At 45.2% G+C, this 18802-nt stretch overlaps 1 protein-coding gene across 1 annotated transcript in view; it reads left to right on the top strand.

The window, feature by feature from the left end:
• Positions 1 to 18802, top strand: part of DIPK1B (divergent protein kinase domain 1B) — a 62153-nt gene that overhangs the window by 26830 nt on the left and 16521 nt on the right. Inside the window, exon 3 of the mRNA XM_075260744.1 lies at positions 3188 to 3322. Within this exon, the coding sequence (XP_075116845.1) occupies positions 3188 to 3322 (135 nt within the window). The remainder of the gene's footprint in view (positions 1 to 3187; positions 3323 to 18802) is intronic.

Raw genomic sequence — 18802 nt, 5'->3', positions numbered from 1 at the left:
TCCACAGTTTTTATATACATATAATGTGTGCAGTATATGCTGTGACAGACAATATATATGACAAGGGTCCTAGGTGTAACGTATAGGGACAGAACCAGTAAGGGCACGACCAATATTCAGGGCAATAAGTCTTCAAGAACGGTCTATAAAAGGGGGCAAAATACAAATGGGAGGGTTGATGTAAGTGCAGGAGATCTGGGACACAGAATGGGCGAAAAAGAGGGGAAAATATCAGTATAAGGAATGGTGAATGTCATGACTGGTGAGGAGCTGACCGTATACCCGGAGGTTTGTGGGTCATGGCCTAAGAGAGCGCTGGCTGCCATTCACACTATGTGCAGTGTATGAGGTGCGCTCAGTGCTGCCTCTATGTCCAGTGGTGTAACTAGGAATGGCGGGGGCCATGTGGCGATCCTTTGACTACCCCGGTACCTACACCCCTGCCCGTGTCATTGACCCTTTCTGTGGCTAATCTATTGATGCTAATACTTCCCCAGCTCTGTCCTCGCACTGAACGTTCCGGGTATTTATCTTTATTCTGCCTTAATTTGTTTCTTTTAATCTTCCGTGCCTGACGTTACCATGGAAACCGCCGAGGCCGCCCCAGGCTCGCCCATAAATATACATTTTAACCTCCCGTCTCTTAATTTTTCAACCATTTTTAATGCCTTCCAGGTCCAGATTTGCACAGAAAATCCAACAGCAGCTCCAAGACCAGAGATTTCTCCAAGTTATTGATGTTCTAAATACTTGGCATAAAATACAGAAAGTTTATTATGTGCTGTGGAGGGCGACACGGGGCAGCCATAACAATAAAACCACAGGAGCAGGGAGCGACATTGATTACCTTGTGACAATGGAGGGGCACGGGGAGTTTAGTCAATGACTAAGAAGTAAGAAACTGGGCAAGGGTCTGAGAGACTGTGACAAGGGCCAGATTGGGATGTCCTGGTATCTTCATACAGCTGGCCTGGTCTGGTATCTTCAACTAGCATTTTTTTCTGCCACCCATTAATTTTTTTGACCTTTACGAGGTGGAATCTTTGTAGTGTCCTCTATCAGTAGGGTAATGTGCAGGGATGATGAGCAGAGGGATGGAGGCCATGACTGCTCCAGATCTCTATCCAATCCATCATTGGTGGGATCTGCTGGAGAACAAGTCTGATCCACCCAGAGCAACTTACCGGTCTGATGGGATCTACTGCTGATACTATCCATACTATAGGATCCTGCGGAGATCTAGTAGGGACCAGGTCTACATGGGTCTGAGAGGGGGGGCACTACATAATGTTAGGCGGAGGAGGGGGGTTGTAACGTTATGGCTGGTTGGTGCCCTTACACATATAAAGGACTTGAGTCAATCTCCTCTGCTCTATGATGGAATATGTACCTATAGGACTAAATATATATATCCCCCCCCTCCCCTCCTGTCCAGCCTGTACACACAGGCCTATAGATCCAATTAACCCTTTGCTTCCATTTTCTGCGCTTGTGCAGTTAATGTTATTGCATTAGAAGATGGTGGTGTGGTGAGCAAGCGCTGCTCTGGCCCTGCACATCACCTTGTATTACTAAACACGGGGAGCAGGACAGCAGATCTGTACAACTAAGTGATGGCTAATACATCAAGAGCCGGAAGATCCAGATGGCGTCCTCCCGGCTAGATAAAGAATAAGGGAACGTCTTGGGTGCCTGGGGCCAGAATTTGCTTCCTAATATGAGCAACAAATAGGATTTGTGTCCCTGCCTTGCTCTGCATTAAACCTGTTACAAAGGCCCTTGAGGAAGGAGCGATAACAAGATGAAGCTGTGAGATTCACAGACGTCCAAGACAATGTCATCCTGTCCCCTGTCATTATCCTGTACCCCGAGTATCAGCCTGTCATTTTCCAGTACCCAAGTGTCAGCCTGTCATTATCCTGTACCTCGAGTGTCAGCCTGTCATTATCCTATACCTCGAGTGTCAGCCTGTCATTATCCTGTACCCCAAGTATCAGCCTGTCATTATCCTGTACCCCGAGTGTCAGCCTGTCATTACCCTGTACCCCGAGTGTCAGCCTGTCATTACCCTGTACCCCGAGTGTCAGCCTGTCACTATCCTGTACCCCGAGTGTCAGCCTGTCATTATCCTGTATCCCGAGTATCAGCCTGTCATTATCCTGTACCCCGGGTGTCAGCCTGTCATTATCCTGTACCCCGAGTGTCAGCCTGTCATTATCCTGTACCCCGGGTGTCAGCCTGTCATTATCCTGTACCCCGAGTGTCAGCCTGTCATTATCCTGTACCCCGAGTATCAGCCTGTCATTATACTGTACCCCGGGTGTCAGCCTGTCATTATCCTGTACCCCGAGTGTCAGCCTGTCATTATCCTGTACCCCGGGTGTCAGCCTGTCATTATCCTGTACCCCGAGTGTCAGCCTGTCATTATCCTGTACCCCGAGTATCAGCCTGTCATTATCCTGTACCCTGAGTATCAGCCTGTCATTATCCTGTACCCCGAGTATCAGCCTGTCATTATCCTGTACCCCGAGTGTCCACCTGTCATTATCCTGTACCCCGAGTATCAGCCTGCCATTACCCCGTACCCCCAGGTATCAGTGTTATAGTAAGTTGTTTCCAGATATTGGATCGGTTCTTTGAACACCTCTCCTAGTTGTAAGCAGATAATGTTTTCGTGCAGGGTAAGCTTGGGGGGCTCTGGGCTCTTTGTTGTGGGGTCCTCTGGTGTGGAAATGTTTCAGACTTGACAGTCAGGTATTGTGAGTCTTAATTCCTTGTGCAGGCTGGAGCTTTCCTTTTGGGATATGTCTCACTTGCAACTAGTTATCTGGTGTAGGCACAAAAAGACTGGTAAAATATGTATTTAAGAAAAAGTGAAGTGATTGCGAGGTTTCTTGTATCCTGCGTGACCCAAACCTGTCGCAGTTATATACGGACTCGACAAGAAGCGGTGACCTTGAGACACTGAATTCTAAGCAAATATTCAGAGCTATCTTCTGCACAGCAAGATGCTGACACTGTGAGCCTGGCACAGCAGCCCCCGGTCGTCTTACCGTGCCCGGCATACAATTCTGTTGATGAAAGTAAAGTCTATTTTTTTTCTTTTTCCATCCAGCTCTTTAATATCCGCCGCTGTGTGATGTATACTCAACTTCTCATCTGTCTTCTTGTGTTTTTTTCATCCTAGAGTCGCCTTCCTGGTATCAAGGTGAAATATCTCTTCTTGGCATGGCTTGGCATCTTTGTGGGCAGCTGGGTGGTTTACATCCACTATTCATCCTACTCAGAACTGTGCAGAGGACACGTGTGCCGCATGATTATTGTGAGTACCCGTCATCATATATCAGCGTTCACCACTTCTCCTGCTTTTTGCTGGCAGATCGCTCAGTTTTATGCTTAGTCCATCACTTTACTAGCTGTACCAGCAGCCGGTCAGGTGTCATTCTCTCATTTGTAGGATATTAGGAGCCTCAATGTGGTATAATGTCTAATTCTTATGCACCGCCACGTTCCCATTGCTTTTTCGATAAGGTTTGTGTGGATAAGTGTCAGTCTTTACTGTTGCTCTAGTGTTTGAATCGTTAAGTAGAATCTGCAGTACATGAAATTGCAACAGCAAAAAGTGACAATAAATGATAAGCTGAAGGCATTACGTAAAACGTGTGAACATTGTATGTATGGCTGCACCTGTTCCTGCAATCTGTGGGGGCGACTACAGCGTTATTTATCATCACTGTATTCACAGTGGATTGGAATAAAACAGAATTTTTTCTCAAAAACATGTGTGTGGCAGATACAGATCCACAACGCTGGTTTGTCACTTTAAGCCTTTTGCGTCAGGTCCTTGAGAGGCGACTGAACATCACAGAACGACTTAATTTATTTGTTCCCAACTTCACACTATTATGTGCGTCCGGCTTATTCCGCCGCGCAATCTGCAGCACTTGGCCTTATCAAGAGGTTCTGGGAGCGACTAAATTAAACCGGTTCTCATATCAAAAGATTTAAGAATGAAATCACTTCTCTGAGTCCTCGGGATTGCTTAAAAAAGCCATCTAATCTCTGGCTACAAGGACCTGCTCAACAGCTTCTCAGGTCACAGGGATTAAGGAACGCTCCGAAAAAGAACATCCAGGAAGACTTCAAGTTGTAAAAGCTGAAAAATCACAAAGTTTTCTAAATTATCTATGCGAGTCAGGTCTGAGGCCTGAGGTGGAGAAAATGCAGCGAAGACGACAATGACAGAAGTAAATGTGTCATCTAATGTAGTATCTCTATGCGCCCACCCTGATCCAACCCCAAATTATATCCAATATATAGAATATAACTAGGCTGCATCCTCAGTGATGTCACCGCTGATCTCTAATATATACATAGGCTGTATTCTCAGTGATGTCACCGCTGATGTCTAGTATACGGATAGGCTGTATTCTCAGTGATGTCACTGCTGATCTCTAGTATATGGATAGGCTGTATTCTCAGTGATGTCACCGCTGATCTCTAGTATACGGATAGGCTGTATTCTCAGTGATGTCACCGCTGATCTCTAGTATACGGATAGGCTGTATTCTCAGTGATGTCACCACTGATCCCTACTGTATGGATAGGCTGTATTCTCAGTGATGTCACCGCTGATCTCTAGTATATGGATAGGCTGTATTCTCAGTGATGTCACCGCTGATCTCTAGTATATGGATAGGCTATACTCTCTGTGATGTCTCTGCTGATCTCTAGTATACGGATAGGCTGTATTCTCAGTGATGTCACCGCTGATCTCTAGTATACAGATAGGTTGTATTCTCAGTGATGTCACCGCTGATCTCTAGTATATACACATAGGCTGTATTTTCAGTGATGTCACCGCTGATCTCTAGTATAGGGATAGGCTGTATTCTCAGTGATGTCACCGCTGATCTCTAGTATGTATACATAGGCTGTATTTTCAGTGATGTCACCGCTGATCTCTAGTATATACATAGGCTGTATTCTAGTATATCTCTATATTATGTATCTTCACAGTAATTTTAGGCATTTCTGGATAATTTCTATTATCTTATCTCATTACGTTGATATTTTTGTAACATTTTTGTTTCTTTCTAATGGATTTGAGTCATTTCCTTTCGCTGAGTGTCTCTTTGCCATTTCTCTTACTTTCTGAGCAGTGCTTGGTATCTTGCACTATATATCCATGTGCAGACAATGCTGTATTAGATGGCGGCGTTCCTGTGACTTGGCTTTCATTACCTTTCATCCTGCTGTACGTCGCCCGCATTGTGGTGAATGCATGGCTGTCTCTCTTTGCTTTATCTATTCCTATCCTTCTCCTTGGCACACATTGCAGACTTTGTTCTGTTGCTATCCTGCTCACCATTTCTTGCTGTTTCTGCTCAGGTCTTTTATTCAGCCCTCTCTCTGGCGAGGCCAGGCAAATGTCATAACCCATTCATTACGCAGGTACATCAATAAAACATGGCCATGCTGCAATGGTTTCCATTATATAATGCAGGCAGGCTTTCTGACATTCTCCAGAGCACCCAGAGATTGCTATCGCCGGGAAACAATGATCACCATTTACTTGCAAACATCTATTTCCAAAGCAAATTGAGCTGCACTGCAAGTACCTGCTAAGCGAGTGACAGATGTATTCAGAGTACCGCAAAAGAGGGGTAGAAAAGACCCCCGACCCATGTATCAAACTGGTGGGGACAGAAAATTGTCAAGAATACATAGAAAGTATAGGATTGGAAGGGTGCACCCTATAGATCAATATCCCCCAGGAGTATACCACTACAACATTGTACTATATAGATCAGTATATTGTGTTATATACCACTGCAACATTGTACTGTATAGATCAGTATATTGTGTTATATCCCCGGAGTATACCACTAAAACATTGTACTGTATAGATCAGTATGTTAGTATATTGTGTTATATACCACTACTACATTGTACCGTATAGATCAGTATATTGGGTTATATACCACTACATTATACTGTATAGGTCAGTATATTGTGTTATATACCACTACATTGTACTGTATAGGTCAGTATATTGTTATATACCACTACATTGTACTGTATAGGTCAGTATATTGTGTTATATACCACTACATTGTACTGTATAGGTCAGTATATTGTGTTATATACCACTACATTGTACTGTATAGGTCAGTATATTGTTATATACCACTACATTGTACTGTATAGGTCAGTATATTGGGTTATATACCACTACATTGTACTGTATAGGTCAGTATATTGTTATATACAACTACATTGTAGGGTATAGATCAGTATATTGGGTTATATATCACTACATTGTACTGTATAGATCAGTATATTGGGTTATATACCACTATATTGTACTGTATAGATCAGTATATTGGGTTATATACCACTACTATATTGTACCGTATAGATCAGTATATTGGGTTATATATCACTACATTGTACTGTATAGATCAGTATATTGGGTTATATACCACTACATTGTACTGTATAGATCAGTATATTGGGTTATATACCACTACATTGTACTGTATAGATCAGTATATTGTGTTATATACCACTACATTGTACATTATGACTCTATTTAATGTTTGTTCTGAGATATTTTCATAGTTGTACTCCAGTCACATCCAGAGCTGCACTCACTGTCCCATTGCTACTGTTTATAAAGTAAATGGGTTATCTGCCGTGTCACTCATCTGATCTGGTGGATGATGTGAATGCAGCTCTGGGTGTGACTAGAGTCAGATATATGGAGCTGTAAAGTAAGTGAGGTCCATAAAGGCTCAGGTTATCTCTTCTGGGCGGCAGACTAATGCGGGGCTATTCTAGTGCAGTGCGGAGGACTGAGCCTCTCTGTATAGTCACTGAATGAGCGATTACATTGTCCCTCCATCATACACAAGCGCCCCATTGTTGGGGAGGGTTTTCTGCATTTTTCTCCCTCCATTTGTTGCTTAGGCCGCAGACAGTGACAGTCCAATGCTCTTAACCTCCTCCTTCACCCCAATTCCTGCCGACCTCACTCACAAATCGATCTCCTCCTCCTGTATGTTCAGCGGCTCCACATTCTGTAGTCTCGATGTTTTTCTTGGCATCTCTGATCAGATCTCCCAACAGAGCCCTGAGGACACAAAATAAAGGTCTTCGTCCTTTAGTCAAACGTGCCCGCGTGTGCTCCTGGCATATAGGATGCGTCAAAACACATCAGAGCATATGGTGCGGGGCACGGCAGGGGCATCAAGCTTTGCATCTCATTTGATAGTAACACAAAGTGCTGTCTGCACACACAAATACCGAGCCCTTGCAGCGTGCCAGCCCATTAACTGGCCATTGTACATAGGAGGGAAGCGCGGAGCCCGGCCACACCGCACATCACCTGGAACACAGCTGCTAATACAATGGCCGCAAGCAAACCCAACCCTCATTCATTAACATTGTAATGAAATGCAAGATTATGCGCGGCGGGTTTTATCTGTAGCACACATGCATGCTCATAGCGGATGATAGCGGGTTTATATGCACAGACAACCTAATGGGACCACACGCCTGGCTAACTATCTGGAAGTCTTTTCATGTGTATTTCTGTTGCTTACTCTCCCATCTAGATTTTCCTTGGCTGGAACCATTACAGCGCTGCAAATTCCCAGTAAATAGAAGTCCTTAAGTCTCCACATGACTGAGAGATTTCTGCATATAAGAAAGCTGGATAGCAATCAATAGAGCAGCCAATATAACTCTGACAAGGATCGTCACCCAGCTTTTCCAGGTTCCTGGATGCCCTGTTGTGGCAATATTGTTTTTTAATTGTAAGAATAAAATCTCCATAAGTGTGTATATGTGTGTGTGTGTGTGTGTATATATATATATATATATATATATATATATATATATATATATATATATATATATATATATACATGTTACCGCCGCTCTGTGCTTGTGTATATATAGAGAGGCTGCAGCGGTGATGTGTCAATCCCATCCACTATAGGGCTACTACTATACCTCATAGCGGGTAGTCTCTAGCAGGCTCGCAGCAGCTAACCCACAGTATGGATGCAACATGTGTGCGCAGCCTTAAAGGGTCTCTGCATGTATCCAAAAAGACTGCAATGCTGATATCATGTAGATAGGACCTCTGCTGCCACCTCTGTATACAGGCTGGCACCACTGATGGTGGATACTGGTTTATCCTAGACAGTCCCTTGTAACATAGCCATGTATATGTGTATATACACCGATCGGCCAAAACATGTACCTAATAGTGTGTGCCAGGGTCACAGCTCTAACCCACCAAGGGCTGGAGTGCACAAGACCTCTGCAGACTCCAGTCATGTCAGCAGCAGATCCTGTCCGGCCTCTAAGTTGCTCCGTGGATTGAAGACTTGCTTTCCTGCATGTCCCATAGATCAGATCGACATTTGGGGTATTGTTTTCGCTGAGACAACCCTTTGAAGTTTTTGTTGCACTTTTCATTCCTGAACTATTTTGCATTGTGACCAGGAATGTTATATCCTGCTGTAAGTGGCCACTGCCATTAGGGGGCACCACTGCCATGCTGGAGGGGACCTGGTTAGTATAGTGCTTAGGTGGTATATGTGATAGTAACATCCCCACATAATACCAGGGCCCAGAGCACTGCACCGCCTCCACCACTGCCATCTTCACCTGGTGTATTCTAGTGCTCCAGTAACTTCTCTAGTCTAAGCCTTCACCTCCTACACACATCACTGGGTGACCTTCCTTGGAGCCTTTTGGTAGATGCCAATTATTGCCTGCCAGGAACACCCCCTAGACCCTCTGCTTCAGTGACGCTCTGACCCACTCGTTGCCATCACAGTTTGCCACTGGTCGCAGTTGCTTCGATCCTCATGCGTGCCCTTTTTTCTGCTTCCAACACAACTTCAAGAACTCAGTGTTCCCTTGGCACCTATATGCTGCATATATGTGTTATTGTACATGTGACTATAGATGTGTGTACCCACCAGGACACTAATAGTATATGTGTACTAAAGTGGCATCTGCAGATTACTCCTGTCAATGCATGGATCCCTTATTGGCTCTGAATACTGATACACTTTGCTGTGGGTCCTAGAAGATGAGATGTTACTGTAGAAAGTAGGGTACCATGTATCCTGCAGGGCCTTGTGCGGTGCGGCTGTCACTCAGTGTCATCACATTCGCCTCCTGCCGTGTGCATTCACATGATCTTTCACTCTGATCAGACGCGGCTCTCGCTCTTTTTGTTAGGGAGCGCTCTGTCCTTATCTGATCTTCTGACTGTTGTCTTCAGGTTGTATGTAAATAAAGTTCATTTGTTCTGCCTCTTGACAAGTTCTGAAGCTTTCTAATGTTCCGGCATTTCTTCCACAGTTTTAGGATTTCTTCTTGGTAATGGACTTGTTACATTGACCTCTAAGGCAAGGGTACACAGTGACTTTGACCATGACTCCTGTCATGTGACCAGCGATTGCTGTTTCGCCCTACTCCTTTGCTCATGTTAGTGAATGGAGTCACAGTGGGGCCACAGGGTCCAGCAACTGTCCCAAAAAACTGGAGCGAAGTTAGATTTTTTTTTTTTCTTTGCCGCTAAAAGTATGTCATAGCACCTTTGGGGTCATAATGAAACTCAATTCACTCTATTCAATGAGTGGAGGAGCTGGCAGGCTGACCCAACGATCTTTGGTGACATGACGGGGGTCACAGCCCAAGCTGTAAGAAGCACCCCAGCTCATATAGGGCAACATAATAAAGAAAACCATATGGGCTCTGGTGTCTGCCTGTGCCCAGCATGTCTGAAGCTTTGGCCTGTCTCCACTGCCTCCTGATTTTGATAGTTTTTTTTCCTCTAAGCTCTTGAACGTCATAGGGCGCTAGTTTACTCATTAGGATGTCTTTATGTAGTTTATCTATTGGTATGTAAGTAAGAGACTGGAGAGGTGTGAGATACCTGCGGGAGGATATACATGTATATACTCTGATTAGCCATAATAAAAGGGTTGTTGTCTTCTTCTCTTTCATCCGCCATGACCAGTGCAGGTAACCCCAACAATCCTGCAGCCAGGAATAAGATACTCACAAAGGAAGGGTACTAGGTGTGCACATGGTACATGTCTCATCCACATGACACCATAATTCAGAGCATCCCACTATCTCCGCCGGTCTCTTCTTCAGGTAAGTGACGCACGCCTGGCCAGCCACATAACCTGACATGATCATCCACATGCCTTCTCCTTGCACTGCTGCCTTCCTGCCCCTTGACAAGAGGAATTGTCATTATAAACCTGTTATGGCTCATGGGCTATGTACCACTTCTGAGGAGTAGGTTTATGTGTGTTACCTGTTTTACTTTGTGACATGTTGAATTATGGTTTCCATACTAGGGTTAGTGATCAGAGAACTGATGCCCTTGTAGGAGACCCAGGTTCTTTCTGCAGTAATGGACTCCATTCACCTCCCACCTCTTTAGGCTGTGACTTTACCTATATTAAAACCTTGTATAAATCTACTTTCACCCGGAGGGATCCAGGATTCCCCCTCCATTGTGAGGCTTCAGGGATAAATAAGATCTTCCATATGTGTCCGGTGGAGTGAGATGGTCTCGTCTGCAGGGTAATGAGCCATGCCACTGGAAGGATGTTCTATCTCCTTAACCTCTCACTTGAGCGCAGCCGATGCAGTGATGAGACGGAATGAGGTTTGTCTTATCACCTGTCACAGCCAAGATTGACCTGTCTCTCTCTCTCTCTCTCTCTCTCTCTCTCTCTCTCTCTCTCTCTCTCTCTCTCTCTCTCTCTCTCTCTCTCCTTGCAATGCATAAAATACATCAGCTTCTTAACTGGAGACTTCTCAGACGTTCCTGATGGCTTCCAATGTTCTTGGAATCTCTGGCCACCTCTCGTGGACTGATAAACTGCACTATAATAGATATTGATCTGGCTCCCAGTATAGCAGTGCCCATTGTATACTCACTCACACGCCACACATAAAAGGTTACCTGCCATTAGTCTCACGTACATACGACTTCCTCAGGGGGCGAGTTTAGGATTATCGGGGTCTGGTTTGGTCTATTCATGGCTAAACACCAGTTACAGTCACGAAGCAGATTGTGGAGGAACCGAAGAGAAAGCTACAGTTGTCTCTGGGTGACACCGCGCACTCATACAACTTAATACATTTGAGAAAATGGAAAGTGGAAATGATTTTTCTTCTCTTTGTTACCATAAAATAATCCTGAGACCAGGGGGTATTCAGACTTGCGTCCATGTCCGGTTGTCAGGTCTCTGTCCTATTTCCCAGGGAAACTGGTCAGTTTTAAAACCTAATCATTTGAATGGGTTTTTAAAGCAGGAATGGGTTTTAAAACTGACCACCAGTCAACCGTTCCCTATCCATCTTCCTTGGGGAATAAGATGGAGACCCGGCGGGCAGACACGGGCACAAGTGTGAACGCCCCCTGAGTCTTCACACGTTGAAATTCAGCTGCCCAAAATTTGACGGTGGTACATGATGGTGCAGGGTCCCCGTACACAACGTCCAACGCGTCTTTAATTTGTGAAGCCTTTCAAAAACAAATATCTAATGACAGCTCGATATTCCATTTTATCCATTTTCACAAAATCACTCGCATCGACTCACTACAACGACTGTCAGAGCAAAACCGCTGGTGCAAAATGGCTGAAATTTTTGTGCGTACATTCCAATGAATGCACGAACACATTCCCCAATTTTGGTTGACGAGTTTTGCCATCTACATGTGGAGTTCGGAAACTTTTCAGACTACCTTCGTGTATATATATACGCAGTAATGCCAGTGTTTGTGTCATATATAACCTGTGCTTATGGCCGTAACTGGGAGCTTTCATGGTGAGCCATATACATACCTCCCAACTTTTGAAGAACCGAAAGAGGGACAAAATGTGCGGCGAGCGCCACAGCAAATTTAGCCCCGCCCACTCGTTAATTTTTCACGTGCTCCCACACAGTATAATCCTCCTACAGTCACCTGTAAATTATATGTCCCCCCTCTATCTCTCCCCCAGTTTCATATACACCCTTCATCTGCCCCCAGTTTCATGTCCCCCTTCCAACTCTGCCCCCAGTTTCATGTCCCCTCCATCTCTGCCCCCAGATTCATGTCCCCTCCATCTCTGCCCCCAGATTCATGTCCCCCCATCTCTGCCCTCAGATTCATGTCCCCCCATCTCTGCCCCCAGTTTCATGTCCCCTCCATCTCTGCCCCCAGATTCATGTCCCCCCATCTCTGCCCTCAGATTCATGTCCCCCCATCTCTGCCCCCAGTTTCATGTCCCCTCCATCTCTGCCCCTAGTTTCATGTCCCCTCCATCTCTGCCCCAAGATTAATGTCCTCTCCATCTCTGCCCCCAGAATCATGTCCCTCCATCTCTGCCCCCAGATTCATGTCTTCACATCTCTGCCCCCAGTGTCATGCCGTCCTCTCCATCGCTGCCCCCAGTGTCATGCCGTCCACTCATTCTCTGTCCCCAGTGTCATGCCGTCCTCTCCTTCATCTGCCCCCAGTTTCACGTTCCACCTCCACATTACACTTACCTTCTCCTCCGCTCCCTCACCGCTCTCTGCGCGCCTCTCTCGCTGACACATATGCGGCTGAAGCGAGGAGCTGACCTGTGTCAGCTCTCGCTTCGCCGCTGCCGCCAGCTACTGGCTTGTAGTTGCGATGTGACATCACAACGCGTCTACAAGCCAGCAGCCGGCGGCGAAGCAAGGAGCTGACACAGGTCAGCTCCTCGCTTCAGCCGCATATGTGTCAGCGAAAGAGGCGTGCAGCGGCGAAGCGAGGAGCTGACCTGTGTCAGCTCCTTGCTTCAACCGCATATGTGTTCAACTCAGATCTGCGTCCTCTGGACGCAGATCTGAGTTGAAATCGGGACATACCTCCCTCCAACTGGGACCGCGGGACATGTCACCCAAATCGTGAATGTTCCGCGGAAATCGGGACGGTTGGGAGGTATGCATATAGAAGGGGGGTTTGGAAGCCACATGTGACTCCTAGGCTACTACTCCCACTACTGTCAGCTGCAAATACTGTGTGTGTGTGTGTGTGTGTGTGTGTGTGTGTGTGTGTGTGTGTGTGTGTGTGTGTGTAGCCTAAACCTTGTAAACTCGGATGACTTGACCCCTCAACAAATCTGCTGCAGAATGAACAGGCCATGGATCGACTATCTGCAGCAAACTCGGTCTCCAGACAGAAAATGTCTGCAGCATATAGACGAGATTTGTAAATAATCCTCTGCAGATATTACCTGTGCATATCTGCAAGTAAAATCCACAACAAATCTGCTCCATGTGAATTGATCCTTACAGTGGTTGCTGACACAGAAGCATCGTGGTAGGAGGCCGGGAGGAGGGGTAATGGAAATCTTTGTAAACCTGCTGGCTCCGATATATCTGCTTTCTGTAGTTTTATTCCAGCGTCTGATCTTCATATAGAAGTCCAAGATAACATTGAAACAATGGAGTAGAATATTAGCAGAGGATATGTCGATATGCGATCTATGTTTTATATACGTGATATCCCCATACACCTGACTTCAGCATTATGTCGGCTGACACTCATGTACACGCTCAGCCAGCATCCTAAGGAATCAGCCTTTTATATCTTGGCTGCTTAAACCTCTCGTTCTTCTCCTGTCAAATAATACGGCTTTCCATGAGGCTCCTTTAAGTAGGTTGAGGCTATGGTTTCCATGGAAACCACCGCATACAGCGTCTGAGACCTGCAGTATAGGTGTCAGGAGAGGGGGTGACCCTGTCTCATTACAGCTTGCACAAGGTCACGCCACTGGTGGGTCAGGTCCCATTTGCTCTCAATCCCCCTGTAAAAATGTCTGCCGTTGTAAGATTCCTTGTTCTGTGCGCTGTCATGTGTGCACCGCACTGAAGACGTCTGCAAGTCAGAGAGGAAATGCAGCAAGACTGTAATATACCCACCGACAGCTATACAGTCTATAGATCCAGCTGTCGCCACCAGTGTTGTCCAAATTTTTCACACTCAGGACAGCGTGTAAAATTAGAAAATGTCACTAAAATACTGCATCAAAACTGCATGCTTTCTGCACCACAACTGCACTGCGTGAATCACCCTCAGTGTCCAAATTCATTTTTCATCATGATCTTGGCCCTCACACTGAATAATGCTCCATTAGTGGCCCCCTATACTGTATAATGGTCCTTTAGTGGGCCCCTATACTGTATAATGCTCCCTTAGTGGCCCCCTATACTGTGTAATGCTCCCTTAGTGGCCCCCTATACTGTGTAATGCTCCCTTAGTGGCCCCTATACTGTGTAATGCTCCCTTAGTGCCCCTATATTGTATAATGCTCCCTTAGTGGGCCCCTATACTGTATAATGCTCCCTTAGTGGGCCCCTATACTGTATAATGCTCCCTTAGTGGCCCCCTATACTGTATAATGCTCTCTTAGTGGCCCCTATACTGTATAATGCTCCCTTAGTGGCCCCTATACTGTATAATGCTCTCTTAGTGGCCCCTATACTGTATAATGCTCCCTTAGTGGCCCCTATACTGTATAATGCTCCCTTAGTGGGCCCCCATACTGTATAATGCTCCCTTAGTGGGCCCCTATACTGTATAATGTTCCCTTAGTGCCCCCCTTTACTGTATAATGCTCCCTTAGTGGCCCCCTATACTGTATAATGCTCCCTTAGTGGCCCCCTATACTGTATAATACTCCCTTAGTGCCCCCCTTTACTGTATTATATAGGCATTATACAGTATGGAGGGCAATAAGGGAGCATTATAATATAATGCTCCCTTAGTGGCCCCTTTATTGTATTATGACCCCTTAGTGGCCCCTATACTGTATACAGCTTCCTTAATGGTCCCCTTTACTGTATTATGCCCCCATAGTGACCTCCTATACTGTATAATGCTCCCTTAGTGCTCTACATACAGTATTAAAATGAGTCTGGAAAATCAGTATCAAACTAATGCTATGACCTTGTAGGGCGGCTTCTACTCTTAATCTAAAGCAGAGAGCAAAGCCCTGGTAGGAGCGGACGCACCACTAATCCTTGAAAAGTGTAGAAGACACTTGTACACTTATGTATACTGTGTAGTTTGTATAGTATGTACTCTGTGTATTATGTATACTGTGTATTATTATGTTTAGTATATATTATGTATATTGTATATATTACCGTATATACTATGTATATTATGTACTGTATGTTATGTATTTTGTTTATATACTTATTTTGTGTATTATATATAATGTACTGTGTGTTTTCTATGTTATGTACTGCTTATATCACGTGTATCATGTATATTATGTACTCTGTATATTATATATGATGTGTTTGTTCCTCAGGCTTTGTGTATATTATTAATGACTTAATGTATTTTATATAATCCAGCTTTTCCCCGCCGCGGACGCGCACACCGCTGCTTTCACGCTACATTTGTCAGCTGCCAGGATTATTGTTGGTTGTGACATCCCTGTTCATACAGATGAGATTATTAGATGAACTCGCTGCTCTGTCGTTTTGTGATTCCTTATAGTGGGTTTATGGAAAGAATATTGTAAATGGCCGATCACATAAATGTCACCTGCTGCTCGTGGACACCTCCCAACTTGTAGATTTACTGGTGAATAAGTGACCGCCATTCATCTGCTGTAAGGGAACTGAACTTTCCATGTCACAACTAGTTTCTGTGGCTGTAAAGTCCACGTTACGTGGTGTCCTAATCTGTAGTCAGCTATGAATGACATTACTAATCTGTATCACATCTGCGATGGTCCGTCAGAAGAAAGCTCCATATAATGACCACCACAAATGGATCCCAAGACACCCTATTCTCTATAATGGGGTCCCTCAGGGGTCTGGTTTTTTTCTTAGTGTGCAGCACTTTTTTGTTCCACAATTTCTGACCCATATTTTCTGGCTGAAAACCCAGTGTGGATGTGAACATAGCCTTAGGGTCCATCCTCATAGGGCAGACGATGGGGGGTCTGTACCTGACCCAGCCATTGATCAGCTGTCCTGAGCAGAGTGTACGACACAGGGAGCTGTCCTATGGAGAGGTCATACATCTTGGGTCTTGGACAGGAGTGTTCATAGTGGTGTAGTAACCTGCAAGACAATGCTGTGACTAAGAGGGCGCTCTCCATAGACAGTTTGTAATGGATTCTAGCAGGATAATGTATAGCTCCCATCCTGACTGACCATCCCCTTACTTTGGGTCTAGACTGAGTTACATCATCTAATTCCTATTCTTATGGTGGATGGAAAATGATGAAAATTTTATTTGGTGTCAATTTTGATCAACTTCTTCTGAACAGCTGGTTAGTGTGACAGCCCCAGTACTGGGTGTATGGATGGTATGGCGGTGTATGCATGATCTGGGGGGGTGGGGGGGTGGATGAGGGTGTATGGATGGTATGGCAGTGTGTGGATGATCTGGGGGTGTATGGATGATATAGCGGTGTATGAATGATCTGGGGGTGTATGGATGGCGGTGTATGAATGGTCTGGGGGTGTATGGATGATCTGGGGGTGTATGCATCAGGGTGTATGGATGTTATGGCAGTGTATGGATGGTATGGCAGTGTATGGATGATATGGCAGTGTATGGATGATATGGCAGTGTATGGATGATATGGCAGTGTATGGATGATATGGCAGTGTATGGATGGTATGGCAGTGTATGGATGGTATGGCAGTGTATGGATGATCTTGGGGTGTATGGATGGTATGGCGGTGTATGGATGATATGGCGGTGTATGGATGGTATGGCGGTGTATGGATGGTATGGCGGTGTATGGATGATATGGCAGTGTATGGATGGTATGGCAGTGTATGGATGATATGGCAGTGTATGGATGGTATGGCAGTGTATGGATGATATGGCGGTGTATGGATGGGGGTGAATGTTCTGTCTGTTGGGGCCTCTTCCAGGTTTTGTGCACATTTGTTATATTTTCTCGCTTTTTCCATCTATGTTATAGAATTGTAACCAACATTTTGGAGACCTAAATAACCGATCGTCATAGAAACAAGATATACTAGAATAGATGGCACATCATGTTCCTGTCCTCATTGTCATGAATCCCACAAGTTACCGATGTAACACAGTTTAACACTACAAATAATGCGTCCCCTACACCGCGGCGCGGAGGGCTAGAGTGACTATTAAAGGAATGCAATGGCTTTTGTTGTTTTTGTGAGATTATGAGGGTGCAGAGGATTATGGGGGGGGGGGGGGGCTATGTTAGACTATACCCCACCTGTATCCTTGACAGTCATCAGTGCGATGCTCTGCAGGGACAGCTCTGCAAGGTTCTGCAGGCAAGCGCCTCATCCTCCCTTCTGTACATTGTAATTCTCTGCGAGCTTCAATTTATCTTCATGTTCAAGATCTCTGGCGGAAGAAAATCCTTCTGCCAATTGTCGGTGCTGCAGAATGCACAGTGTGAACATGCTCTAATGCTTTCATACTTGTGTCCTTGTCGTCCGCTCTTCTGTTCTGTGTAGGAACTTAAAAGAATGGACTAAACATTATAACGGATCTAATAACAGACAATACTATGGAGAGACCCCACTGACAGTAACAGGGTCCATCGGGAATCTGTTTGTCTTCGCCGTCAATTCTCTTGCTTGGCAGATTTCATCCACAATTTTAGACTCTTCCCCTAATGCAGATGGGAACGTACCCTGGATCTAAAAGCTGAAGACGTCTACAGATCTAAAACCCCTCCTCTAATATTAGATACAGATATTGTGACCAGTCTAGGCCAAGACAGACATTAGCCGTACACATTTCTCTGTTTGCTACAATGTATCTGTGTAGTTAAAGGGATATTTTCTTTCTAGTCTGATAGCTTCAGCCCCACTGCGGGAACCTACAATGATCTCAAGGGTGAGGGTCCTCAACCCCATCCCCACCTGATGAGATGGCTGCGCTAACTTCTGTGGTAGTCACGGGCACAGCTGGCCTGCTTGCTTAGCTAATGGCTATTGGAGTGAATTAACAAAGTCCTAAATAGTCAGGACTGCCGGGGACCCCCATGGTGGGGAGGGGTGAGGGGTCTGCAATGATAACAAAATCAAGCAGGATAAGATGGGAATAACCCTTTAAGAACCATAAACCTGTAATCCTGGCTCTGAGGATTGTTTAGACTGAATACAATGGTAGCAAATACTCAGCTGTGAGAAGTTCTAGGTCTGCCAACGAAGATCTAAGCTTATTCATTGTATCAGAAAGTTTCTTAGAAAGTTTGAGAAGTTTTACTGATCACTGAATAAACTTTATGTACAGAAGACGGGGAGCGATACGATATGTAGTGTCTGCGCAACTTCATCAAATATTAATGTGTGGCGAGCGCCTGCGCCATTCTGATAACGTACACGAACTGAGCCGCTAAATCAATATCCTGAACAGAATAAGCGGCCCCAGGGCCCTGCTGACACATTGCAAGAGCGAACCTCATATTGTATGTATGGTGGGATTAAAGGGATGGTGAATCTACTTACTACTATCTCATCATCATGTGTACTGTAGTGGGATGTCATCTAGTGCTCCCTCTTATCAGCCATGTCAGGAGAGGCCGACTGTAGGACAGGGGAATACAATCTATTACTATCTGTTATCAGCCATGTCAGGAGGGGAGAGGCTGACTGTAGGACAGGGAATACAATCTATTACTATCTGTTATCAGCCATGTCAGGAGAGGAGAGGCCGACTGTAGGACAGGGGAATACAATCTATTACTATCTGTTATCAGCCAGG

This window comes from Leptodactylus fuscus, chromosome 11 (assembly GCF_031893055.1).
Source record: "Leptodactylus fuscus isolate aLepFus1 chromosome 11, aLepFus1.hap2, whole genome shotgun sequence".
NCBI lineage: Eukaryota > Metazoa > Chordata > Amphibia > Anura > Leptodactylidae > Leptodactylus > Leptodactylus fuscus.
The sequence above is the reverse complement of the archived record's forward strand: the minus strand, read 5'-3'. Positions and strand labels throughout refer to the sequence as shown.